This window comes from Pocillopora verrucosa, chromosome 8 (assembly GCF_036669915.1).
Source record: "Pocillopora verrucosa isolate sample1 chromosome 8, ASM3666991v2, whole genome shotgun sequence".
NCBI classification, from domain to species: Eukaryota; Metazoa; Cnidaria; class Anthozoa; order Scleractinia; family Pocilloporidae; genus Pocillopora; species Pocillopora verrucosa.
This window is the reverse complement of record NC_089319.1, coordinates 23,302,010-23,328,755: the sequence shown is the minus strand read 5'-3', so window position 1 is coordinate 23,328,755 and position 26,746 is coordinate 23,302,010. Positions and strand designations below refer to the sequence as shown.

Sequence of the window (26,746 nt, the reverse complement as noted above, 5' to 3'; positions counted from 1 at the left end):
CGTTTCGAAAGGTCGCAATGTTTTCATTCATCCCATATCGCCACGTGATTTGTGGCTGGTTGTGTGACAGACGTGGGCAAAGAGGCCTTCACGTGATAGACTGAAATGTAAATATTTCACGTTGGCCGAAGTAAATATGACTTTTTATCGAGCATTAATCTGGCTAAGTTTAATGTGGGTCTACCTTCGAACTAATGGAGTTTTAAGAGCCGAACGTTTTTATCTAACACTAACGAAAAGCAACTCGATGACCGAATGAGGGACAAGTTTCAATAGAAATAGTAAGAAAGTTAGCGTGTTGTCTAGCGTGGCATTGGCGCATGCATTAATCAAAGGCCACGCGAGATAAGCAAAAATTTGCATACGGACTTTAACCCCTAAAGAGGAGATCTTCCGGCTGCTGGCACAAGTAGGAAACAAACAGTTTCTTATCTGTTAGTTCGAATTTAATCTTGTTACGTGTCTCATCCGCAGCGGTTTTTAAGGTTGGAATGTATATTTAGCGTCAGTTTCTGTAGATCTCTTCCACTTAATGTCCAGTTATTCGAAGGCCGATTAGCGCTAACCCGGGGTTAAGTTTTAGTCTGGATTTCTTTATTCCCTTCTTCAAAGGCCTATTTTAGATAATTTCTTCAATTCTTTTTAGAACATCCAGGCATCAAATTGTAGGCAAAAATAAACACACAGAATATGCCTGTACAGCTTTCAGATCTGAGGTCAGATTTCACACTAACCCCGGGTTAACTTAACCTAGCTTTGAACAACATGGCCTAGAGCTTTATTGATTGCACATCTGAATCACTTTTAGGAAGCCTGACTTTTCAACCATTTTTAACTGCTGTTTTGTTTGAATGTAAAAATGTGCTCTAAATGTTCGTGTTTGTCAAACAATTCAGGTTGCTAAACACTCAACGAAAGCAGAAATCATAGTCCCCCACATCTTCAGACCCGAGTTTATTTTTACAACAACGGACTGTTTTATTGTATGAAACAGGTATCAATGGCAACCTGCAGACTCTCTGTGATATGTATTAGGGCAGCTTGTTTACTAAATATAGTCACCCGACAAAGGCGTATTCTGTCTTCGGTAAGTGCCATTTATTAATTCAGAATTAATGACTTTAGTTGAAATTCAGCTACCTGCATCTTGAAGAATACAGTCTTAAGAAATCAGTTCGCAATGGGTGTGAAATTTTGTAATAAATGTTAAACAAGTGACGGTAAGTAGTTAAGATAGCTAGAAAGCAGCTTCCTTATTAATCTTGGCGCATTGATAGCCACAAGTTCGGACCACAAGCATTTTCTCCCAGTACCACAACTCTGGTGGCTTTTTGGTATAAATCGTTTTTTTCCCTTCAGTAAATATCGGCTAAGACCCCAATAGAGGTAAATCAAAATTAATATCATCAGGGCAAAGCGGTTGAGGCTCCTCAAAAAAATTCTCTTTTCGCGGAAGACTGATTAAAAATTAAAATGCCTTCGCCTTTCTATTCCTCGACCTCAAGAACAAAGTCCCTCTCAAACTGGTTTTTAAGACCCAAAAGGTAAGCCTGCAGTCCAGCTTTGTCCAGGCGAGAGTTGCGTCCAGCTTGGAAAAGCTTAGTTGCCAATCGGAACACTGCCATTTGTTGGCGACTCTCTGATGACAACAACTGACTCGTCTGAAATGACATAGATAAAGGAGCTGAGTCATAAATCTTCAACAATTAAGCCTGAATTTTCAAGTTGCGCAATTCCCAGATTTGCAATCTTTCGCAGTTGAATCTTTGCTATCTTAAACTATCTGCCGTCGTAATTTGATTTTTCGTACTTCTTTTATTTATTTATGTTCGAGCAAACTGTGACGTTGAGGTTGTTTTTGTCCAAAGAAAATTCACTCTCACGCCAAAATTGTCTCAGAATTTCGAAACGAAACTCTTTTTAAGAGTTTTCTTTTAAAGAGCTTTTTGATTTAAAAATCTAAACACACTGCCTGAGAATGCAAAGGTCCAATGTCAAGTCTTGTAAATTGCAATGGCTGGTTAAAATAGGACACAAGCAGGTTCCTCAAAAAAGCTAAGAATTGATATCAATTAACCCAAACCACCATGAAGAATAAACAAATGTAATTCTCCCAACTCACAAGGTGGTAGTCATCACGAGAATAATCTCCATACGTCAAACGGAATAAGAGCTCTAAGCCAAGGGTTCATTAAGTTTGGAAGAAGGAGAACATAAACTGGAGGGTAAGCAGCAGAAACTCGTGAAAGATGAAGTAAGGTTAATTCTTCACTCATGATTTGAGATTGGGCAAGTGAGAATCCTCCTGTTTCGTTCTTACGAAAACTTTGGTAAATTGAAATAAAGTGCGGCGACTGAAATACGAACTGCGACTTCATATCTACCTCTTTCTGTCTTGTCAACTCGGTTGAAATTTCTCGAGCTTCCCTGACGATTGACTGAGGCAACGTCGAGAACTCAGCAAGTTGAACACCTGTCATGGATGAAACGCTTCCAGTTTAATAACTCGAGCAACTTTATTTTCATCCAAAAAATCGCAACTCGTTACAGACAAGAGGAAGCCTTCTAGTCACGCGCGACAGTATTTCCGGGAAGATAATGCCAGTTTTAGTGTAAGGTGTTAAAGCTTTGAGAAACAGTCCCTATTGAATTCAACATTTCAACAGGAAGTAAAGGGCGAATATATGCAGAGGTGAAAAAATCTAGTCCAGTATGGGTGGGCGTGAGTAGAGAATATTTCAATTTTTAGGCGAATTACTAAGGTTTTATTTCTAGGAATACCACCAGGAGGCAAGACTGAGCATGCGTGCAGCATCTATAGGCGAGCACAATTACAAGTATTATGAAGCCCGGTACTAATCACATTCCTCGTAATTACTGTATATAATTCAAGATTATCATTTTTTGTGTTGAATACTCACCATAGTGTTTTTCTTCTGTTTTTCCTTTTGATACCACGTGAGTGTATGTTATTTTCTCACTTGCAGCTTCTGCACTAAACATTTTCTGAAAACATATTTCAAATATTCTAGTTAGAACAAATTCATCAACTAATAAATGCTTACCAATAACCTGCGTGGAGGATTAGCAAAACGATCGTGTTCCCAGGAAATTAATTTTTTGGGAAGTAACGAGCTACCAGTCTAAATCTGACTAACCTATTGTGGTAATGTTTCAAAATAATTACCTGGATCTTCAAATGCAAACTGTAAAGAGAGAAAACTAATGTCAGATGTACCTCTAAGCAGTGTGTATGTTTCCATTGAAATAACAGTAATTCCTTTGGCTGCAAATGTAAACATCTATATGTAGTAGTAATAATGATAATGATGACATCGATGATAAGAGTAACAGTGATAACATCAATTGGATATTTTCGCAGGATAGCCTAGTACACAATAGCACTTTAATCTTCATCAATCGATGAGTCAATCAGTTCATCAAACCTACCGATCAATCAATAAGTAAGATACTCGTATTAAGAATATTCGTTACCGAGATGCTGCGACGGTGGCACATTTTCCACTTACTTTTCTACGTTAGGGTATAAGCTATCCATTGTTGTCAATTCAAGGAAGTGGGTTGCAAAGAATGTAAATGTCTATAAAATAAGAGAGAAACCTATTACTACATCTACAGTGCTTCCGACATTTTAAATGCCTCTACCAAAATCTACAAACATTTTACATTTGCATTCACCTATTCGTTTTTTTATCTTTTATCTAGTGAGATAAATGCGAGCTTTTGGAAAGCAGTTGGAATATTTAAACGCTAATAAATGCTGATTATATTTTTTCATATTAACCTTCAGGTTGATTGTTACCTTTCTTTTCAGTAGAGTTTCAGCAATGGAGAAACAAATTCCAACTCCTTCCTCGCTACTAGTTCCTGGAAAAAAGATAGCAGTTGAGATATAGTGGCGGCTAATGTCAAAATTACCTTCTCTTCATTTCTAACTTCTTTTTTAAGTCAATCTTCTCATTGTTGTTATTGTTATTTTCACCATTACTGTTCTCCTTTTATCTTTACATTTTTTGATGACACTAACCGATACAAGACACACGAAGTTAGACGCCAAAGTAGTTGAAGTAGTGGTTGTGTAAAAGACACAGAGCAATATCGCAGCGAATGAAGAGAGCCACAGGATGCTCCTTATGGCATTCTCAGCTTTTCTCCCTCAACAACGTCCTAACGATTTAGTACGTCACTGTGAATCTGAGTAATGTACCTCTTCCAAGCTCGTCAATTATGATAAGTGACATGTCACTGGCATTCTAGAAAAACAATTTAAATTCCTTGTAAACGTGCAAACTAAAGACTGAAATGTGGAAACGAAGATGTACACTCCATTTAAAAGAAATGGAAACGCACCTGAATGATGTAGTGGATTTCTCGCATCTACGAAATAAAACAGGATGCCTTTAGTCTTTTGAGCTTACGATATATCGTAGTTATTCTTGTTTTTGGCCTGCTCATGTACCGTCAGTAGGTATCATGGCAAAAATTACATTTAGGTGAGTACGAATTTTTGAACGACTAGTTAAATATATGGAATCTGAAATCGCCATAGGAGGGTAAATTTTATTGTAGGCTTTTCAACAGTGGAAATGAAAATTGCAGGGATTGTGAAAAATACTTTTCCCTTAAATGGAACCGTCGGAAGCCATAAGCTTTATGGAAACCACTTTCGAAGTAAATGAAACTCACTTCAAGGGTGAAGGTGGAGGAATTGGTTTCAATGTCATCATCGCTTCCTATCCTTGAAAGTATTTGATCAGCGGCTCTGAATGAAGCGTATTCCGCAGGTACGTAGCATCCAACCTGGGCCATTATTTGGAGCATGGCTATCTGTTTCAGGTATGTAGATTTACCACTCTACAGTTAAAAAACATCGCGCATTGGTATTTGTTTTTAAAAGTGTTTAAGGGACAGTTTAATTTGTTCTACCAGGCACTAGCATACCATGTTAGGTCCTGTTATGACTAGAAAATTTGACCCCTCAGTAGCATACTGAAAAGAAAACATAATTAATAATTAGCTTGGGGCAACCCAGTTTTACTTCTACCCATTAATCTATTTTCTTCTGTTTTCATTAGGAACCAAATTGCCAAAACGCCTGCTAGCTCTACAGTGAACGAATTAAAGAAGCTAATCATGAATCCAACGCCCTGAAAAGGTTCCTCGTAAAATTTGAAAGGAACATGTCAGTTTATCCTATTACACTGACCGTGTTATTTGCTGTTGGTGGTTCGGGAAGTATTTTATCTAAAATAGGATGACGTCCATTCTTAATCGCCAAAGTATCCGTGAATTCTGGTCGAACTTAAAAAGAAACAAGAATGTGCCTCTTAATTATAAAACTGACAACGCATCTAGAGACGAGCCATTAAGAACAAACCTACCATAGTCAGACAAAGTACATAGGTGAGCAAATGAAACCAACATGTCCATCACACTGACAAGCTCAGCAAGTTTATAAAGGCAACCCATGTGTTCCCTTATTTCACTCAGAAGTTCAGATACTACCCTATAAATGTTAAAAAGATAAAAAAAGATAGATATTGCTCTCAAAATTATGTCCGTCAAGATTTTTGGTTCGTCGCACAGACATGACTGAAGGCCACCTATCATTATCATTTCGATTGCAACGCAGCTGGTGGGAGCCACGCCTAAAGAAACTTGACGCAGACTGACATATAGGAAAATTTGTTTTGCATCAGTTCTGTACCTCTTTGCAGCATTCAATGGCGACTTATCAATCTTAATAAATTAGTTTCCCTAGCGGACACAAAATTAGCGAATGTCGAGGCTGCACTTTAAGTCCATACAAAAATAAATTGCAAGACTTACACATTTGTCATGAGATATATTTCATTCAAAGACTCCTTTATCCTGTCTATGGTAAGAAATTGAGACACTCTTTAAATATTGTTGTTGGCACCAAGAGATAAACGCTCAAGTTATTTATGAAATGACTAGACAACTCACCATTAAGCTTTATCTAAAGCCATTAAAAGGAGCAGTGAGGGTGAAAAGAAATAAAAATCAGTAGCTGCAATAAATCAGTATGGCTAGATATTGTCATTAACTGAGATTCTTTTAGTTCATGATTAGATATTGCAAAATCACCTAGTTTTACGTTTATCACTTATAAATAATATTCTTCTTAACTAGCAAAAAACGAGTTCGATTTCGACGAAAGAGAAAGTAGCTAAAGTATCAAAGAGACAAAAAAGAAAAGAGCAGAGGAAAAAAATACAATTCAGCACTAAACGTAAAAGGTGGCTTATCTTCTACAACACGTCTTCAAATAAGTCTTCTTTTGGTATCGAGATATCTATTACTTATACTAACCAGATCTACCGTGGTAAAACAGACAGCACTTCTGACCTTCGTTGCTTTTAGGAACTCGTTGGGCAGTGTTTTTAAGTCAATATGTTCATCTCGGTTAAGCGTCATTTGCACAAAAAACCCCTTGGTGCCGTTGAAACCAGTTTTTAGGGGTAAGTTGTGCCTTTCCCCCAATTGCTTGATCATCTCTGAAATCAAGACCAACTTATGCTATAGATGACATAGATATATATGTCCCAGCGGTTACCAAAGGAGTGAACATAACGTGTACATGTAGCAAGAGCACACAGGTCTCAAAACGAGGTCCTAACCCGACAAGATTCCAAAGTTCGTAAAACGATCTGATACATACTTTGTATTCAACTCACTGGCAGATGCAAAAGGATAAAAAGACATCGTATATTATAATTTATCTCATTATTAAACATTTTATTGATCATGCTATACGTATTGAATCATTATCCGCACGTTATAAGGGGTACAGAACTAATTAACTCACCAGTTATGTCATCGACAATCTCAGTGTACGTTCTCCTGGCAACGTCCAACAGGCCTGCAAGGATGTCATACCATGGTCAATATCTCCTGTACTAATTAAAATAGGATAAGCTAAGATGGAAGATATTCTTACCGTTTATATGAGGCTTTCATCCATGTTTCAAATTGATTTTTTTTTATTGGAAAAAGGCAGTAAAGATAAAAGTTAGTATTGCAATGCACAAAACAGTTAGCTCGAACCTACTCCATGTGTAATTAATAACAATTCCTACAAATGCTTTGATTAAATAAAGATCCTTATAAAATCATCGTGGGAATGCCTATTGTAGGAAACGATTCCATTATTCCATTAAAATAAGGAAGATTAGAATTGTGATTGAATTCGTACCCAGAGAAGATCAATGTGGGAGACGAAACCCTCCATTCTGGCCTTATCGCGCTAAAATCTTAAGATCGCTCACAGAAAACTGAAGTGATCTGAAAATAACTTTTAAAGCATTTCCTGATTTCAAAATCAGTATCTTAGCTTGAGCCCCTGTTGAGGTGCATTAGTCCATGCTTGTACCTTAACAGCAAAGCATTTCTGAGTCCTCATGTTGAGAGTTCCTTTCTGATACCGAGTGTCATCATGTATGACAGTCTGAATCTTCTCCATGATGGTTGCAAATCTGCTATCATTGAGTGACTGTGTGACACAAAACAAAACTAGCCGATGAAAGAATATTTCAAATTCACTCTTTTTAAAAGGCAATTGTCTGAGCAAACGTCCTAAGCTTAGCTGACGTTTTTTAGCTCGACGACTTTGACCAGCATGTTAGTCATGTCTCTAAAACTGTACCTCATAATAAGCTTTGAAAAGGTCCGCCTCGGTATCCTGTAGAGCCGTTCTTAAAGGCTCGACAAGCTCCAGGGTGTGCTTCAGGTATATAACTGTTGTGATTTTGGATTCAGCTGTTTTCACTGTTTCTTGCTTGGGAAGCTGAACACACATAGAGGTTAGGTGGTCAATATCTAAGAACCGGCCTATCACTGTCGAATGAAAAAAAGGAAGGCAAATAGTTCAGTTTGCCATCTTTTGAAGAAAAAATCGAAATGATTAATAGGCAAGCTTATCGGGTGAACACACAGGTATCCTGCATACAGCACCGCTCGCGCATACGTTAACCGAAAAACGCGAATAAAACGGGCCAAAGATCGCATGCAATTGCGAATAAAAAAAGTCGTGCGCGTCAAAAAATCGCACGTGCGCGCATAAACTTGGGAAAACTGCCTCAGGTATGTATGAGTTAGTCATTTTGTTTTTCTTTCCCAAGGAAAGAATAGGCTACGATGTAAGAGCACTAAAACACTACACGGCTACCAACGACATGAGTGTAGACAGCGCAGTAGCAAGTCCGTCAGACAGTTAATCAATTTGTCACTCAGTCGATCGGTCGGTCATTAAACTTACTAAGTCAGCTGTGTGTTACACTCGATCCTAAACTCACCAGACTGTAATCCGTAGAAGAGCTCCTGAGTGAGTAAGTAGAGGTGCAAAAAGATGAGGAGGTTGAAAGACACATGTATAGGCCGCAAAACCAATGAAAGGTATGAAAAATGACTCGCAGTAAAGACAGCGATTCCAAACCAAAAGATACTAACCTCTTTGTTTGTTAACTCTGTCGGGAAAAGAGAGAAAGTTGTTTCCTAGCATAACACGTGTGTACTCACTTAACAAAAACCGTGAACTTTGAATTATCAGCTGATTTGTTTCACTCAGGATTGAAAGTCGCTCCCAGTTGATACACCAACGGCCCCCACACTTACCTCCTATGCAATCTAAACGTACATTGTGTCTCTGCATCTGTTTAAAAACGAAACACAGGCGAGTTCTCTGATAAGCATAATCTTCTAACTAAGTGTTTGGGCGCATGCCGTTTTGTGTAACAATCTACTTCACTGAATATAATATTTGACTTACTGTGCAGTCTTCTAAACTCTTTGAGTGCAAAAGTATGACTATGATTATCACCAGAACCAAAGAATGTCTTATCATACATTAGAAGGAGCGACACAAAGCTGCCAATAGTTCCCCACTCATGTTTCACATTCTTCATATGAAAACGTAAAAATCTACCTGAGAATAAGCTCTTGAAAGTGCATTTAAAGAGGAATAAATTGTTGTTACTCACACCACAAGGGGTTGAAGAATATTTGATCTTAAAAGGCGGGCTGCAAGATAACAAAGCATAGGGAGAAAGTGAGACGGCGGACACGTCAACCACTCCATAGAGGCAACACAATCTCCAATAAGTTTAGAAATTAGCACTGTTTTTACAAAAAAGGAATACGTCTCCTTGTACCTCCTCCAGCGGTCTTCGTGTGGTTCCAGAATTCCACAAAGACAGTGGACCACTCTCAGGATCCCTGGCATTCTGAATTGGTATAAGTTCTTTATAGTTGAGGAATTCGGAAAAATTACGCAACGCTTAGGTTAATATGGAGGTAATATCTTTGAAAGGCCGAATCAGATGACAGTGAGCTCGAAATTGTTGCAAGGCTCCAGTCCAATAGAAGCTAGTGAACAAGAGAGGGAGGGATGAAGTGAAAATCACAATTTTCAAGAGAGTGCTTGGTCTCAATTTCGTTTTACAGCTTGTCACTCAAACAACTCTATTCAAGCATGCGTAGGAAGCATATGCTCTTACCTACAATCGCTGTCTTCCTCACTGATCCCTTTGAACACTACTTTAATAGATCCAGGAGCATAAACAATGTTCTGAATAAATTCCACGTACTTGAGCAAAGCCTGTCAGTTCAAAGTAAAGGTTATTTCCCTCCAAGATTTGTAAAGAAAAGACATAAAGCCAAAATGCAAAACTCGCCTCGGAGAAACTTAGATATAGTTTTCCTACTAAATAGTAACAATCATTTATAAACTTACGGCAGCCGTCGCAAGGCAATAGTACCTATGAAAGAAAACAAAATAATAGACTTATTAATCTGAATGTGAAGACAAACTTCCGAATCAGAACTTTACTTTAAACACCAACTTGCGTGCTTGGCTTCTCGAAGACCTTCCGCGTGCGGAAAATAGAATCTGTAAACGAATTGTTTGCGTATTCCTCACTGCCGATTTGACGTGAAAAAATTACCAATAAACAGTAAATAACCCGTAATTTGATTGTTTTCTACAAGTGACACGAATTTCATCGAATGTCACACTGACGACCATCTACTGTATAAATCTGTTGTCATTTCAACTTACTTTGAAGCTACCTCCATTTCAACAGTGTTTAACTCTGGAACGCAGAGTTGTTTTCACGTAATCTAAGCCTGAAACAAAACCGAATGACTGCTCAAGAAATGACAAGGAGCAAGAGACCTCATCCTCTCTATAAAGGGATTGAAGGATTATTGACAGCAATGAAAGATGTTTTCGTTATTTTTGGCTAGATTTCTTTAAACTTGCTTTTTACTGCCCCAAAATGTAAAATGTGTTACCTTTCGCCTCGTTGAAGTATTTCCGCTGGACAGATGATAAGTTTGCGTAAGGTATCTGGTCACTTAGAAACTTGAATAGCGGAGAAGGGTTTTCCACGCTGTATTAGGCATGATAATCTGGTAAAGAAGGAAAACGAAGCATAACCGAACAAAAGAACAAAGACAAAACAAGAAAAAAAAACTAAAAAAAATTGGAGAGTTTAATATGAAACACGGACTGTTTCATCAGTAATTAATTTCTCGCTGACCACTACATCTATATCATGCATGAAAGAAAGGTGATTGGAAAAAGCATTCCAACCAGGCGTCTTCGCATCTATCTGTTGTGTTTTTTTTATTAACACACAGTCGTGTGAGGAAACGAAATAAAAACTTTGCGTATTCTAAACTTGTTGTCGATTTTCAGTTCTTAACTGACAGATCATTTGGAACGCAATTAGGGACCCGACCACATTTGTAACAAATTTGTTGTTACGTATTGTTCATAACATGATACACATCGGTTACCAACTTACCTCCAAAGGCTCCAAAATCTGTAGCTTTGTTAAAACCTTGACGTAAGTCTGGTTATCTGAGAACTTGACAAATAACACTAGTTATTGTTAGAAATATCATCTTTCGTGCAATTATCAGGAAAAAAACAGGACATAACAAAATTATTTAATTCTGTGTGAGCCTACATAGGGCTAACATACGGTATGATGATAGCTGACCTGTGACAAGTTCAGTTCTGGTTTCTTCAGGTCGATGCTAGCCATTCCAATTTCTCCTTTTGCAAGGCCACGTCCTTCAACGATTGCTTTAAGAAAAATAACAATTCACAATTGCAAACTACATACGCCATTGTGTCTATGTAAGCTGCAATTTCCATGGCTCTCGTTTATCACTGAGAGGCATTTGATTTGGCGATCTGACCGGCGAGGGAAAATTGTTCGAGGAAGAAGATCCCGTTGAAAATTAAAATCGACGATCAATAAAAACCTAAATCAACGAAGAAACAACGATAATGACAATGATGATGATGATATAGGAACTTGTCTGGCGCAAATTTAACATTCTCTTTCAAGGGGTGGGTCAATGTTAATGAAGGAAGTATTCTAAATAATATAAACTAGTTAAGAATCCAAACTGGCAGAAGGCAGACAGATGGCTTTTTTCATGGAACACAGCCAGTGGGTTGAACTCGGGTAAATCCGGTGGGTAGCAAGGCGGAGGACTTGACTTCGTAACCATGCTGCCTCGGAGACCTTTATGTGCAATTTCTCGACGTTAGTTTCTCGTCGAAGGTAATTACTACTCAAAATGTCGCAATAGTGGATGACATAAGCATACGCTGATCAACCTACCAACCACAACAGAAGAAGTTGGCATTCCTGGGGTTGTGCTTGAGATGTGTGGGGTTCGACGTGAGCTGGGTGTCCTGCGGGAGGTACTGCTCGAGGCCATGAGCCTAGGTCCAGGGGCAGGTGTTGTTAATGAACTACCTGGGGTCTCTGTTTTGCTGGAACTGTTTGAGATAATTACTTTTATCACATAGTTTGCATCCAGATTACATACCACATCAATATCGGTAAATTAACGAGATGCTTTCTAAGTTTTAATTTTTAAATAAATTCAGTTGAACCATAGAGTTCCGTGAACCTGCTTCCAATATTTTGTTGTTCAACTGCAAAGGTCTAACTCAATTTAAACCGATGCAGTCTTTGTTTCTTCTGTGAGGTCGTTTGAAAGGGTTCTGGGTTGAACCTAATTAAAAGATTACTTTCATTCAGTAGTCAACGTGGGCTTATCAGACAACGGAAAAGTTTGTCTCTAGTATAGAGGGAAAAATTTTATGAAAGATACCCGGAGTAGATGTTTGTCTTTAGACCCCTGCTGCTTGGCCTGGGTAGTTGGAAGTCACTAAAAGAACCCCCGCTGAGAAACGAGCTAACTGAAGCCGGTCCTTGGACAGCAGCTGTTCCAGATGTTGATGTGTCCAGCTCAAAGCCTACACAATAGAAAGTCAAAGGACTAAAATTAGTAAACGCCGAAGAAGGAGAAGGAGTACAATAGCACTTGAGTGGTCTATTAAAGACTCATTCTTAGACCAACGGAGAGGAGAAGGATTCGGGTTCGCCCATAAGTTGCGCAAGAAGCATTTAGGCTATAAGAAAATATGCATCATTTTGAGAAAAAGTAAAAACTACCCTATCAAATAGATTTTGTCTTAAATGACAGGATGTCAAATAATTTCAGCTGAGGGTTACAACGGTAACGAATAGGTCGCTTCCCTTCTAAGTCTTCGAAAGCAGTGTTAAATCAAATTAATTGACCCTATCTTCTCGTCAACATGGTCGATTTGAAAACCATCTAAAAAATCTCTAACATCTTGAAGTATTTGCCATTTTGGGAAACCGATTCAAAACTTTCTAGGGCTTCAAAAAGCCCCAGAAAAAAAATTCCCGGTGGCTTCAGAATTAGTTTTTCAAACGCAAGATGTTCTGACATGAAATCTTTAGTTGAAATGGCAAATTTTTCTAGACCGGATAATAAACGCGTAAAAATTGTTTTTCTTTTCTTTACAATTGTTCGTTTGCTTGATTAATGCATTTTACGTTTCATGTATAAAAATTGTTTACAATGATATCAAGAAAAACATACGGAAGGCACTTAATTTGCATATTTATACTTACCGTATTTTGCTTGTCTCACAGATGACATTTTCCTTATAAGTTTCCTCCCACAACTCTTATCCTGCTGAAAAACTCCAGAAAAAAGAGCCGTAGTCAGTAGTGGCCAGAATGTTCAGATAAGGTCACTTGTTCCTCTCTTGGGAGCAGGTATCTTTTCATATTTTGTAATTACATCTAATTCGTGCAGTGTCTGAACTGTAAATGTTCACTGACAAATCAACCGGCCAAATTCCCCCCGAAAGCAGATTTCATTCCTGACAAGTGGCGATTGGCGGGGAAATTGAAGCGGCTACCAACTTGGAAAACGCGCGCAAAAATTGGCGGGAGAATTGATCGATCAGGAGGCGCGCAAACCGTAACAAACAAAAATAGTCAATCTAACAAAAACACAATGAACAGCAAAGATCTTTAATTTTAGGGTTGTTGGCCAGATACTTTGTCAAAAAACCTAATTACAAGTTATCCGATCTGTTTCATTTAAGGTTGGCATTCTTGCGTTCTTCAGAAAACATGTCAATCTCGTTGCCAGACCCGCCATCATTTTGGTTAGAAGTAAGGATCAGTAGAACACTCGTTCAGCAGGTCCTGAAGGACAAAAATGAAAAAGGCTTTGGCCAAAGACTTGCGATACGTGGTACTCATCAAATATATATCACTTCTCTGTGAGAGAGACTTTCAGCCACCGTGGTCGAAACGCAAGCAATTCCAATACGATGGTTGTTAGTATTGGCCCAGTACACTGTAGTCTTCTGGCTACAATAGGCTTCAATTCGGCCTGCCTCACGCAGTCTGAATGATGCCAATACTCTATATTGAAGGAGGTGGGTTGTACGACACTAGCCATAAAGATGTAAAATGCTAGTTTTTTTTATTATAAACAGTCTCTACGACAACACTCACTACAAACCACATCCCATATCAAATAAACAGATTTCATAGCTCGTAATAATTATTGAATGGTGCGATTCCAATGCTAAAATGGGCCAAATCGAAGTGCTTAGAGCAGTGATAGCGAAATAGCAGGTACTTACAATTCGACTAGTAATTGCGTTTTTGAATAAAACAAACTTGTCGCCGTTGAAAAGGCGCAATTTAGCTACAGTGAGTCTATTCAATACTGCAATTTGCAGGTTGTAGTTGGTTGTTGGTTCGCGATAAGAGTCTATTTTGATGCTCATGGCAACACACAGAACTCCTCCTTGGATCTGGAAAGAAATGTAACACGCAGTGTATACTGGAATGCGAAATTTTCATCAAGCAGTTTCTGCCTCTGTCTCCATAGCTTCAGATACGGGCTCGGTAGACTCGTCTTCATGGAACATGAATTCTGTTTGGTATTCTTTAAGAAACTGGGTCGAGCGAGCCTCGTCCAGAAACAGCGAATATACCCGTTTAATATCATCCACATTCACTTCCGTTCCCTTGGAGAAAATTGAAAAAGACGGTAAGTATACGTATGTCACTCTTAATACAAACATTGCTCTGGGAAAAGGTTAGCTTAGGCTCTTGTATTTAACGATGTTTCGTTCTAGAGCAATCTTCTGTATCTTGTGACATAAACTAAATGTATAATGAATATCTTTACAACTCTTATTAAAGGTGACCCGCGATGGTATTGGCACATAGCTCCACATCACACTGTACCTTTCGTTTCCGGCAAACTAGACTGGAAGCAGTGATTAGCTGAATGGAGTATCTAAGTGAAGTCTCTTGAGCAATTTTTGTAAGCAAAAATATCGCATCTTCGGACATCTCAACGTCTTCCTCCTCACATCTGTAACACAACAAATTGAATCAACACTACAAGTAAAACATTTTTGCGTCCCACTTAATGGCCAATATTATCGGTAATACAAGTTCTAATTGACTAATTTCCGCTTTCAATCTTTGCCAAAAATTGCACAAATGGAGCCGCCCTCGGAACAAGTCGATCCTTACGTAACGTCATGATCCACAAATGTGGGGTTTGAGATTTACCACATTCAGTCACACATTCTGACTAAACAGAATCACTATTTATCCTACAAACAAAGACTTGATGATACCGAAACTAATAATTTTGAACGTAGGTAAGAAAAGAGTTAACGTTTCTTGCCCACTGTACCTTATGGTAAGAATTTGTCTTAGATCTTTCTCTTGGTAAGGTGATGTTGAGATAATCAACAATCGGTCTAGCAGGTCCAGAGGTATTCCATGCGGACTCTTGTAATTGGTACCACGGATTCTGCAAGAAAAAAGAACGTCGTAGCACATCACTTTCAAGAAGCACATTTAAATTGAATGTCGCTTTCATTATATTTGATTAAAGTTATTGCGAGCTGAAGATGAAATGGTAATTCAGGTCGTTACATACAGTATTACTGTATGACAGTGTTCCCATGCAGACACTTTCTAGTTCAAACTTGTTCCCAGGGTTTCCTCTTCTTCCTACACACCGGAGCCTGAGGAGCACGTTGCACTAGTTCAAACGTATCTTTCCATGAAAAAATTCCCTTTCTTAAACACTTCAGTGTTTACTATGGTATGGCTGTTAGATTTGCTTGAAGCACTCTTGATGTTAGTACTACATAAACTTTTCTTACTTTGTGATTCCTCTGTTTGTAGCCATTATAAGAACTGGTGCCATGTCGTTTTCCAAAGCTCGGTTTAGAAAAGAGAAACACTCAATATCAAGCATGTGAACTTCATCAATAAACAGTACCTAGGGAAAAAGCACCATACATTTATTTGTGTTAACAAGCTTTATGCCTAGAAAAGTAGTATATCCAATGGAAATGAGTACATAAAGAACAATTACTATATCTCATTTGAGGTGATGAGATATGAATCCCTATCATAACATATCAATAACCAAACGAACAAACCAATAGAAAAATAAAGTTAATTATCTCACCCCTGGTACAATATCAGCTTTTCCCTCTTCCCTCCATTCTGCAACTTTAGCATTGATTTGTTCCCGCACTTCTCCCTTGATTTCACCAGTGTCACCTTAACATAGTAAAATAAGTGCTTTAATAAGTTTTGGTAATTCATAAACACTGGTAGACAGAGTTGCAGGTGTGACCACATGTGTCACAAGCACACTCATAGACATCACCCAAGGAAAGTTGTTCACCACTGGACTAATTTTGAGTTACATTCTGCACTGCATGCTGATGATTAAAAAAACATCAAATTTTTTTTTATCACAGACTGTTTGTAGGTATGATCAGCATGCCATTCATCCAGATGTACCTGAGAAGAGTGCCAGGAATCCCTGTGTTCTGCTGTTGATGACATCAATTTCATGGAGAGTGACTGTATGAACAACCTCTTTTCTTTTCTGTATCTCTCCTTCAGGACACTGGACAAACTTGGTCTAAGATAAAAAAAAATTGTCTAACTTTACTGTGTGTACTTGTTCATGAGTTGCTCAGTTATTGTGTGAGATTTTAGATGCTGTTATTGCTCCTGGGAGGTTTATCTTGACAGAAGAGTCTGTAAATAAGACTGACCTCTGGAACTACCACAGCTCATGATAAAGTGATTAGGATGTATGCTACTCCTCCTGGACTGGACATTAGTAAAGAGTCCACCACAGGTTACCCAGAGTATTCCATCACTTTTCCCAAGCAGCTGAGTGGAAACTATTTAAAAGTTTTACTCTCCTTGATGGATAGAAGCTCTGTGTGAGGTACATGTACATAATTTTCCCAGGAACAATGAAGAACAAAGAATAAAATCACATACCTGTGGCCCCATGGCATCATAATCTCTAGCTCTGTTAAATGAGCGTCCAAGTTTGGAGACTTTTCCTGTTGCTTTGTCAATTGTTATGATGTCCCTAAAACACAAATAATTGAGGAAAATGCAAGTTAAAATCATGTAGAGTATGTGCTTTAGAGCTCTGATGGGAATTTGTGACTGAATTACATTCAGAATGTATGTTCAATATTGACAACAGTTGACTGCAAGTACAAATATGTATAATTATTAAAATTCTTACCCTGCCTGCACTTTTTCTTTTGTCAGGGATTCTATCATCTTTGTTCCAAGATCATAAACAGTTTCCATCTCTGTTGTTTTTAAAGTCAGTTTGCCAACTTTTGCTCCCTAGAAGGATAACAATATATAAAATCATACATTAATAAAAATAAAAATTAATCATTTTGGGCTGATTTCAAATGTAATAAAATAGGGTCTACAAACTTGCAGGTAAAGTTACAATTATAGGGGTTTCATACCAATTTTACCATGGTTATAGATTTAATTAAAAAACTCCAACACATCAAACAGAGCTGCTTTTAATAACTATTTTAAAATCATTAAAAAAATTGGGGAGTATCAATCCATAAAATAATTGATACTTAGAAAAAATAACAACTAAAAGTTGAAGAAAAAATTCATCAACTTACTGTTCCACTAGCAGGCCTGTCAATTTGTATTTCTACAACTTCACCTTCTATGATTTCAGTTTCCTCTCTGACATAAGACAAATCATTAAATACAAATTTCAGTCAATAAAGCAACTATTGTGAAAGCTTAAAACATGGTGTAACAAATAATTCTTGTACTCATATCTCAAATCTCAAGAAGGAACTTTAACAAAAAAACCTAACCAGGGATACCAGAATACTTCCCTAAAAGAAATATTAATAAATAAATGAGGAAAAAAACCAGCAGAGATATGATCTACTGGGAAAATTTCAAGGAAGGTTTCAATTAACTCACTTTATTCTTACTCCAATAGACCTTCTGAAAGCCTGTGTAAGGGCCTCTGTCTTTCCCATTTCCAATGAATAGATTTCACTTCCAGCTATAGATGTAAAGGGAGTGTCAGGGCCAAGAGACTGTGCCATTCCTATGAAGAAAAATGACTAATTATAAAGATTCATAAGTCACGAACACTAAGAATTTAAAGTAAGTTACCTTATGAGAAAGACAAACCCTCTCAAAAAATGTCTGACACATTTCAGTGACATCTAAACTACAAAGTTAACTTAACATCAGCATGTAGTAATAAAAGATGCTGCAGACCTTTGTATGCAACACATGATTCACATTTACACATTTGTTAATCACTTTGAGTGTAAACAGATGACACTGTTTTTTTAGATCATTGCCTTGCGATTGGAACTACACCATTTGATATATAAAAAAAAAAATCAAAATTCACTATGCACATTACCCATAGCAATAGCTGTTTTTCCAGTGCCAGGCTGTCCAGCAATCAGAACAGCTCTTCCTGCAATCTTCCCCTCCTAAAATAAGGATTAGAAGTTAATTTGCTTACGTCAATATCCTGGTTTGAAATTATGTGAATAGAAAAGGCACAGTGACCTAGTGACTTGTAAATATGGGTCTATCTTTCAGATTCTCCTCTCTTCCACTGGTACAAGATTTCTGTTCCCTACTCCCACATTCATTCAGATTGGAAATAACGAACTAGAGATTTTTAATTTTCTTCTGCACTGTTTTATAAATTCATTTAGAATCCTAAGACTCAAATAAGACTTAAACACATCGACACTTGATGACTTTGATGTCATTTAACTCTTTTTAAAAACCTAGAGAAATCATATGAAAGTAGCCCAGGACTGAAAGACAAAGAGTGAAATTAAGAATGTTTTATATCTGTGCCTCTTGTAGAGGTAAAAGTAATAATTTGACCGTAATAACAAATGTTCAAAAAAAGTGTCTTTACCACAGCCAATTACCTTGATCATTTCCAAAATAACACCAGCGGCTCTTCTGGCAGCAACCTGACCAACCATTCCTTGTGAAACCTATGAATCAAGGAGCAAGATTGCTCAGGACTTACAAGTACACATATACAATGATAACATGGGAAAAATAATTTCCCCTTTTGTCTCTTATTGCACAATCTGTGTTAATGGGTTGTAAGCCTTTCTTATTTGTTTCAAGTTTCTATCAGAAATTTCAAGTGTAGCTTTGGATCCTTCAACTCCAAAAAATCTGATGTGCAATTCCCTCAACCAGATACTGCAAATTTCCTTATATGTTAGTTAAAAGAAGTTGGTTGGTTAATTAGGGAGAATTAGCACAATAATATATTGTGATTTTAACCAAGCAGAGAAAAGAGTGTGTCCAGCTTAGCTGTCCATGAACCTTAAGCAAAAATTGGAGACTTAATAGTATAAAGATTGATGTTTAAATTACATTTGTACCTGTCTTGCTTCTAATGCATCATCTAAGCCAAGACCACGAATGTGGGAATGAGCTCCTAAATTAAACAAACAAACAAACAAACAACAAAAGAAATCAAGCACCTTATTGTTAGCTTGTTTAGAAGGAGCCCAGGAGACAAAACCCAGACTGAAAAGTACCAGAAAATATTTGTGCATCCCTGTAATAGCCAAAGGCTCAAGCATAGTCATCACCACAAATGGAACGAGAGTGGTAGAGCACATTAGCAATACTGCCTGTTTGTTTCAGATGCTTGTCCCTTAGAGCTCTCCAGGTTACTACAATTTAATCAGCAAACAAGTCACCTCACAGTTGAGATTTTCTGACATAACATTTCACAGCACACACAGCCTTACCAAAAGGTGGAATGATTTTAGTTACTTTACCTCTAAACCATGATGGTTGAACAGTTATTTTATCATATGCTAAAACAATTAATTAGTGACCAGAGAGTATGGGTGTATCTCATGCAAGCCATGTATTTTTTCATTACATTACATCACGACTAACCTATTCTTTCAATCCTAGTGATATCTCTCACTTCTTGAACTTTTTGTGCTGCTGCCTGCAAGGCGGTAGCAACAAAGGCACAATCAAACTCATAACGTAGAAATGACAACAATCAAAAGGCACATGTACATGTACATACTTAGCTGCGGGATACACTATTATTACAGTGTTCATCTCTGCCCCCGACAAAAAAATTACCGGACAACTCAAGTAACAGCTTTATTATTTACAGTATATATATATATATAAATTTTAAGAAAAATCTTTGATAAAGCAACGAAAACTGAAACTAAAACAGGCAAAGATCTGATTGTCGTCACAATGGACACTGACAAACTCAGTGCTTACATAGTGACGCTAGAAGGTTTCTAGCTCTCTGAAGTAAAGAGGCTTATCATTAATAAGATTTAAAGAACATTCGGTTTAAATAAATGACGAAACTGTTATTTTTCATGGAAAAGGACGCTGTTTTCAAGTTAGAGAAAGATATTTCTTCGCTGCACATGGTAACTTACCGCCGCCATTTTAAACGCTTGCAGATGTCGTCTAGTACCCAGTTTACTTGACTCAAAATCCAGTCGGAAATTTTTCGACTGGCCGATAGCTTTCGGAGTTTTTTTTGTGCTTTAAAAGAACCATCAATTACACGTGATTTTATTGATTTTTTTTTTACAAATTTTCATGTGTTTAATATAAAAAGGATGATTTTTCGAGATTTACTTCTGTACTTATTCCTTTTTTCTGAGTTGAAAATGTTCGGATCATCTTCGGATGATATTCGCGAGAACACTTCGACTTTTTCCGATCTTCAAATGTGAGTGTCTTAGCCTAAGTAAGAAGCGAATCTTTTGTTATTGTCAAAAAGGATGACAACTCTAAACTTTGATGAAGATGAAGTAAACTTGGATAACAATGTAGCGGTAAGTTATTGTGGAAAAGGTCTCAAATGACAAAAATACCTCCACTTTCCAATGTAGCATGAATACACGGACATACACTGGCCACCAATATGGCTCCTATATCGTTCACGAATATAATGGAATGCCTCAGCCAACATATGACGAACAAGTTATGTCATTGGCGAGCTCAGGGTGAATTTGGAAACAAACTGTGCTTAGATTTTCTTGACCTTTTTCACTGTTCATTCCAAAAACATATTGTATTGAACAGGATCCCTACGTTTGATATTGATTAACTTCGTTACCATGCACCTTTTCCCAGTATGTTTCTGGCTCTGGAGGGATTTTAACTTGGGGAATCATAGTAAAGGTTCAGATTTTAGAACAGAAATATTAAAAAAATGGGCGCACTAAATGTATTTTGAAAGGGCAATGCAGGTATCGATGTATTTCCCAACACTGTGCCAAAACTGACTGCAAGGACATTCCATTTTTTTTATTTGTGACACATTGCAATTCTTTTAGTTATTTTTTCTACAAGAATAATCCAGATGGGCAACAATCAATCAAGGAGCCCTCTTTGAAATATTATCCTTTTCCCTTGCTTAGTGTATCTTCGCTCATACGAGATCACATTATATTTTTGGTTGGGGTCTTTTCAGTCTGCTTTTTGCCGTAAAATTGCCTGAAATTATGTTTTTGAGGCGACTAACTGTAGATCAATAATTTTGATTTCTTTCTGTTAGAGGAACAGCTGTAAGCATAATCTCTTTCCCAACCGTTATTTGATCTTGTCACACAATGGTGCTCTCTCAAATGAGGAATAGAAGGTGTTGTGTGATGAGACCAAACAATGGCTGCGAGGGAGACTGCAGTAAGCATGGCACCAATACATTTTACTTTTGCACAGAAGTAGTCAGAAAATAGAGACAATAGACCACAAAATATATGTGTGAGTTTTAGATAGATTGTTTTTTCTCTTTCTTTTGAAGTGAAGTAATGTGATATTTTCATTCTTTTGAAAGTTATGAAAACACCAGGAACACAGAATGTCCCATTTTGACCTACCCAGCTGAAAAAATAACTCTTCCATGCTATGCATGTCTATGTTTTACGCACGTCTATGTTGTATATGAACTTCCTCCCTTCCCTCTTCCCATGGAATTTAAGACTGCAACACCTCAAAGTTTCATATCAGTACCTCTAAAATTTACCTGGAAGGAGTTCATGGTTTTGCTGGTGTCCTTAAAAAAAAAAAAAAACCTTTTGTTCTAATTTCTGGGTGCAGGCCGGCAATCTTGAAATGGGTATGTTTTGGCAACAACCCAAACCCTACCCTACTGATAGGGTGACTCATATTATGTCTCCTTCTTCTTTTGTATATTTTAAAGCTACAAGAAGAAGCAGCCGTTGTGAATGACTCTAGTGTTTATCAAGTAACACTGTCAGAACCCTCAAGTTCTGCGAGCAATGGTCAACAGTATGCTGTTATAACTGGCCTACCATCTACAGGTTGGTGCATATGGTTAGGGCTAGGGTTGAATATACATACATTCAACAGACTGCAGAGTTCACTTATAATGTAATTTCCTTTCCTCTTAAATTACAGTGGAACGACTCCTCACTGACCTCTTGAAACAAACTCAAGAGAATTCAGGACTTCTACAGCAAGCATTGGCTGAGCTGCATGAATTGAAACAACAAGTGCAAAACCAAAAGAAATTTCCATTCACTGTCAAGACATGTGGATTCGAGGTACTGTTTTTCAGCAAGCTCAATTTCATAATGCTTCTTATACACCCCAGCTTGTATGCATCAGATCCTAATTCAAACATGATTTTGGTAGCTCATCAAGATCTAAGCAGAAAGTATTCAATTTTTGCTATTACCATTGTCATTATTATTTTCTTCAATTTTTAGGTCACTGTTATTGGCATCCAGCATTGCTAGAATTATCATTACTATTGTCAATAGTAATATCATGGTTACTATATTATTATTCTTTTATCATTATTATTTTTGATATTTTTGTGGTACTTTATGTGAATAATAGCTTTTAGTAAATTTACAAAGCAATGTACTCTTTGTGTTCTTCCCTATTAATTGTTTTTGGATAGAGGGAACTGGTTTTAAAAGCGAAAGAAATATTTGTTACATATGGACCATGGCTTGTCAATGGTTCTTTGGATAAATTAAAGGTAATTATGCTTGCATTGATGACAAAATTAATGGCCAAAATAGGAACATTATCAATTCATGTGCATAGTTGCTAAACCTTCAACCAGGATAATTAAACAAAGAACCAGTTAGTGTGATTACAGATGGCTAGAATAGATCAAATAAGGGAACCAGCCACATTTTAGATCTTGGTCAGGTTACCATCTCCCTCCCACATAATGTGTATCCAATAACCTTCTATTGGGGAGGAATCATTTTCTTTTTCTTCTTTTTCTTCTTTGTAACAATGTTTCATGCATGTGCTTGTATGTTTTATTTACAAGGCATAGTCATTACCATAAGTTCCCTTTTTGAGATGTATGTCCTTGTTTCAGGAAAAAATTGAGGTCCTGTTAGGAGGAGCTGATAGAGTTGATGCCCACCATGTGGCCAGTTGTGTATCATATTGCAAAGAAAAATACACACTATGGAGAGCAGACATAAGAAAGAAGGTGAGACAATAAACTTTCTGTCATGCATTTTTAGCACATATACAGATATTCATGGTCTTGCTGTTCAATGTTTGAATTCTAAATTCAAATCACCAGCCTGAATGAACTGATGCTTGTCAAACCTTTCACCTTACAGGTTCTCAACAGAAAATTAAATCATCTGAAAATAGCTGAATTCACTAATAAGTTGTATGCCCCCTTCAAGACCAAGGAGGAAGAGATGAAAAATGCTACAAAGACTGCAATGCTACTGGTATAACTTTTGATTTTTGCTACCTAAAATGTTTTTTTTTTGTTTAAAGTTATACTGCACTGGCATTTTATCCATTGTATGATTGCCTTGACAACCTAACCTGAGCATACAACTGTAACTTGTGGTTTCTGTAATTCACTTGTTTAATCTCCTAGATTTAAGCTGCAATCCTTAAAAATGTTAACTTTATTTTTGCTCTTCATGTATTTAGCTAGTGGCCCAAAATCTTGAATTGCAGGACTGATGTTCTAAATGGTTGTTAAAAATAAGCTGTATCAACAACTTTACTGAAAAATATTAAATAAGTTGTAGTTGAAAATCAAGATTTGTTTCCTTAAATTGTTTTTCTTCACAGCGCAAGTTTGCTAGTGAGACTGGCTACTTTGACGAGACATCAAAATCAGACTTTTGGGACAAGTTTGTTGACTTTGCCAATGCATGGAACAAAAACAAAATTTCAAACAAATGGACAACGCTGAGGACTGAAGATGAATCCAAATACACAGAAACACTTGAAACATCACATTAAAAGTTATCTAAGGTTAAATAGGACTGTGCCTTTTAAAATATAACCTCATACTTACACTTTGTAAACTTTGGTCCAACATTTCATTATTTTACAATGTTATATTTTAATGATGTACAAAATGAAGGAATCTTTTCAGCTTCATAGCTGAGTTCTGATATTTACATCTCTATGTAAGAACCTCTTGATAATGTTCCTATGGGATCAGTTAAATTGAAGGCAGTGTATATTTCAAAATCATATTTCATAAATCACTTACAGCTATCCTTACAGTAAGTTAGTTGTAAGTATATAATGTAAAAGGGCCGCACTATTTTGCTGAGATAGAACTGTTATTGAATTTCTGTACAAGCAACTTGTTCAACTTGGGATATAATTTTTGAGAATAAGTGGCTTGCAAAAATTTGAGTCAAAAATGACATATTGTTTTTAAGAAGTATACCACAATCAAAATACTTTTTCAGGCTTACACATTTTATTTTAAAAAGGTTGTAATTAAGAAACAAATTTTTGGTCTAGTAATACTGCAGTTTGTCCTCAAGTGAATTCTATTTTTTATTTTATGTTGCATAAACACCTTTGCTATGTACAGGTAAGTGTTGGTCACCTTATTTCTGCGAAGTACATTACTCACTGAGATGGGTTGCCTAGAATTTTTTTTTGTTTATTTATTTGTTATTTAATCTGCTCTACGTGTAGAAAGTAGTAAATGAAAAAGGAAAGTCATTCTAGGAAGTCAGTAATATCACCCTTCTACACTGTAGTTGTAATCTCTGCAAATTATGTTCATGTAGCAAAGTCTCAACCCCTTTGTGTCTCTCTGTGCTTATCAAAAGAAACAGGGTGTACAAAGGTGCAACAATACTTAAACATCTCTTTTTGAATAAAGTATAGATAATTATTAAACATTGGTTGTTGTACAATGAAAACTTGATAAAATCATTCTCTTATGTAGCTTGCAAAGCAATCTTCACTGTTACTTATAGGCCAAGGACAACAAGCTTGAGCAATGAGGAATTTGCACACAGGCATGTATAAAATGTGAGCAAAAAATTAGGTGCTGTTTCAATTTTTCTTCTCTCTTCCCCCATGACTGTCACTCTAAAAGGACATCAGTAATAGTAGGACAAACTGCAGAACTTCCAAAAATTCCACTGGATAGAATGATGAATCAAAATAGACTTTCTTTGTTCTTAAAACCTGTTCACAACTGTAATATGGGTGCTGGTATCCCTGGCATTTTGTGAATTTCACTGTCATTTTCAAATTGTGACAAGTCCCTCAGACTCGCCCACCACTTGTATAGGAAATGATCATTTATCATTTTGAACCAAGGGGTCATCAAAATGTTAGAATCTTTAGCTGCTTTCTGCAGTAGTTCTTTCAACTCACTCTCTGAAACATACCAACAGCGTTTAACTTCATTGGTATTTGGTTCTAGGGTTACATCCTTCTGCATAAAAAATACATAGTCTATTTCATGTTCTCCCCATATTTTATCTGATCCTGCTCTGTAATGAATCCTGGTGAGAAACCTGAGATCCTCCAAGGAGATCTGGTTGTCTAAGAGAAAAAAAAATGCAACAAGACTCCAGCTTTAAAAAGTGAATAAAATAAGATGGTGGGAGATGCAGTAGCTTGGTGCAGTTAGTGCAGTGAAATGTAGCCTCCCAATTCAACGGTCTTGTTTAAAGCCTTGAATGGATCATAATGTTGTAGTCTCTTTACACCCTGGGGTAAAAAGAAGTAACAGCAAATTGCTGGATGTCTTGGTTGGGGGAGGGGGGTGTTACCTGTGATAAACTAGCATATGTCCACAGGTGGGAGCAATATTTCTGTACTGATATGTTGCTTCAATGCTTTGGGAGCCAGGAAAAGCTTTACCCCAGATGAGCCACTAGGCTATCAATCTGACCTTCCATACCTTCACCAAAAATTATGAGAAAATTAAAACAAAAAATTAACTGGTGATGAAACATCCATTTTTTACCTCCAGAAAAATTTCAAAACTCTGCAGTCACTGGAACTGATAACTAAACATGATCATAGTTATACAACAGTTCTGTTACACAAGAACACTCCTAGGTTGGTGTTCTCCGTGATATTAAACAGGACAGTGACCCTCTCTTACACACTTCCCTGCCCAGCCCAAGCTCAGGAATAGAAGAATTCGGTGCTGGCCAACATACCTGGAATGCCAAGTTCGTAAGAGAGCCTCCTCTTTGCAGCTAGTTTCACTCCAAAATTATCATGTTCCACCAACTCAGAATCCTCGTACAACGGATGACTACAACATGTGTTGGTGATGCAACCAGGAAACGTAACTTTCACGTCCGATCTCTGTTGTAGCAGTAACTGTCCCTTTGTGTTAAAGAGAAAGACACTAAAGGCTCGATGAAGCATTCCGTATTGTAGGATATTTCTTTTTAGGTGACATTCTTTTTTCGTTTCAGTGCCTTTAACGCAATCATTCTCGTCTACCAAGATTAGACGTTCATTTAGAAGTTTCTCTTGCGTTTCGTCTATGTTAGACAGTTGCAATATTCTTGAAGTGGTGTGGAAATTCTTCGATCCTGAAAATCGATAATGTTTCAAAAAAATAACAGTAGCTCGTATCAATCGATTCATATTCCACACGACTAAACTTTTGTCCAAATTTGAGGGACGATTTAGTTTTCAGACGACATGTTTGTTCT

At 37.2% G+C, this 26,746-nt stretch overlaps 4 protein-coding genes across 5 annotated transcripts; 1 reads left to right on the top strand and 3 right to left on the bottom strand.

Annotated features, from left to right (window-relative positions):
- Positions 1-607: 607 nt before the first annotated feature.
- LOC131792519 (mutS protein homolog 4) lies at positions 608-13,714 on the bottom strand. The gene is given in 33 exon segments (XM_066171230.1): positions 608-1,661; positions 2,385-2,473; positions 2,922-3,006; positions 3,188-3,206; positions 3,531-3,601; positions 3,824-3,888; positions 4,229-4,274; positions 4,372-4,398; positions 4,708-4,875; positions 4,963-5,010; positions 5,228-5,322; positions 5,403-5,527; positions 5,851-5,896; positions 5,989-6,001; positions 6,355-6,539; positions 6,851-6,904; positions 6,983-6,995; positions 7,415-7,534; positions 7,688-7,878; positions 8,337-8,507; positions 8,656-8,692; positions 9,192-9,316; positions 9,541-9,637; positions 9,773-9,797; positions 10,097-10,149; positions 10,151-10,164; positions 10,333-10,428; positions 10,431-10,449; positions 10,848-10,910; positions 11,046-11,131; positions 11,679-11,839; positions 12,178-12,322; positions 13,008-13,714. Coding segments are annotated over 33 exon segments (2,754 nt in total). The 5' UTR covers positions 13,036-13,714; the 3' UTR covers positions 608-1,487.
- Positions 13,715-13,858: 144 nt separating this feature from the next.
- On the bottom strand, positions 13,859-20,234 carry LOC131792469 (ruvB-like 2). Its single transcript, XM_059109835.2, has 15 exons — positions 20,219-20,234; positions 19,704-19,758; positions 19,175-19,230; positions 18,704-18,772; positions 18,175-18,247; positions 17,718-17,847; positions 17,402-17,468; positions 16,993-17,099; positions 16,737-16,830; positions 16,242-16,365; positions 15,901-15,995; positions 15,590-15,708; positions 15,112-15,231; positions 14,652-14,781; positions 13,859-14,428 (listed from the first exon to the last, which is right to left on the bottom strand). The coding sequence occupies exons 1-15, from the start codon at positions 20,225-20,227 to the stop codon at positions 14,261-14,263; spliced, it is 1,416 nt and encodes a 471-aa protein (XP_058965818.1). The 5' UTR covers positions 20,228-20,234; the 3' UTR covers positions 13,859-14,260.
- Positions 20,235-20,394: 160 nt separating this feature from the next.
- Positions 20,395-24,979, top strand: LOC131792512 (uncharacterized). 2 transcript variants are annotated; one of them, XM_059109899.2, is made up of 7 exons: positions 20,398-20,623; positions 21,994-22,114; positions 22,212-22,357; positions 22,720-22,800; positions 23,155-23,271; positions 23,408-23,524; positions 23,880-24,979. In XM_059109899.2, the coding sequence occupies exons 1-7, from the start codon at positions 20,570-20,572 to the stop codon at positions 24,051-24,053; spliced, it is 810 nt and encodes a 269-aa protein (XP_058965882.1). In that variant the 5' UTR covers positions 20,398-20,569; the 3' UTR covers positions 24,054-24,979. The 2 variants fall into 2 exon arrangements, with proteins under 2 accessions (XP_058965883.1, XP_058965882.1); XM_059109900.2 differs by lacking the exon at positions 22,720-22,800 and having other exon boundaries at positions 20,395-20,623.
- A 231-nt stretch (positions 24,980-25,210) lies between these two features.
- On the bottom strand, positions 25,211-26,742 carry LOC131792513 (isopentenyl-diphosphate Delta-isomerase 1-like). Its single transcript, XM_059109901.2, has 2 exons — positions 26,240-26,742; positions 25,211-25,613 (listed from the first exon to the last, which is right to left on the bottom strand). Exons 1-2 carry the CDS (start codon positions 26,676-26,678, stop codon positions 25,255-25,257), a joined length of 798 nt encoding a protein of 265 aa, XP_058965884.1. The 5' UTR covers positions 26,679-26,742; the 3' UTR covers positions 25,211-25,254.
- Between the last annotated feature and the right edge of the window lie 4 nt (positions 26,743-26,746).

Excerpts from the sequence above, each read along its gene's own strand:
- LOC131792513 (XM_059109901.2), bottom strand. The coding sequence starts at position 26,678 with ATGAATCGATTGATACGAGCTACTGTTATTTTTTTGAAACATTATCGA. Across the intron at positions 25,614-26,239 it reads TTACGAACTTGGCATTCCAG|ACAACCAGATCTCCTTGGAG; the intron begins GTATGTTGGCCA and ends TTTTTCTCTTAG.
- LOC131792512 (XM_059109899.2), top strand. The coding sequence starts at position 20,570 with ATGACAACTCTAAACTTTGATGAAGATGAAGTAAACTTGGATAACAAT. Across the intron at positions 20,624-21,993 it reads ACTTGGATAACAATGTAGCG|CTACAAGAAGAAGCAGCCGT; the intron begins GTAAGTTATTGT and ends TATATTTTAAAG. Across the intron at positions 23,525-23,879 it reads CAAAGACTGCAATGCTACTG|CGCAAGTTTGCTAGTGAGAC; the intron begins GTATAACTTTTG and ends TTTTCTTCACAG.
- LOC131792469 (XM_059109835.2), bottom strand. Across the intron at positions 18,773-19,174 it reads ATGCATTAGAAGCAAGACAG|GTTTCACAAGGAATGGTTGG; the intron begins GTACAAATGTAA and ends CTTGATTCATAG. Across the intron at positions 14,429-14,651 it reads TAGTTTGCCGGAAACGAAAG|GGAACGGAAGTGAATGTGGA; the intron begins GTACAGTGTGAT and ends ATTTTCTCCAAG.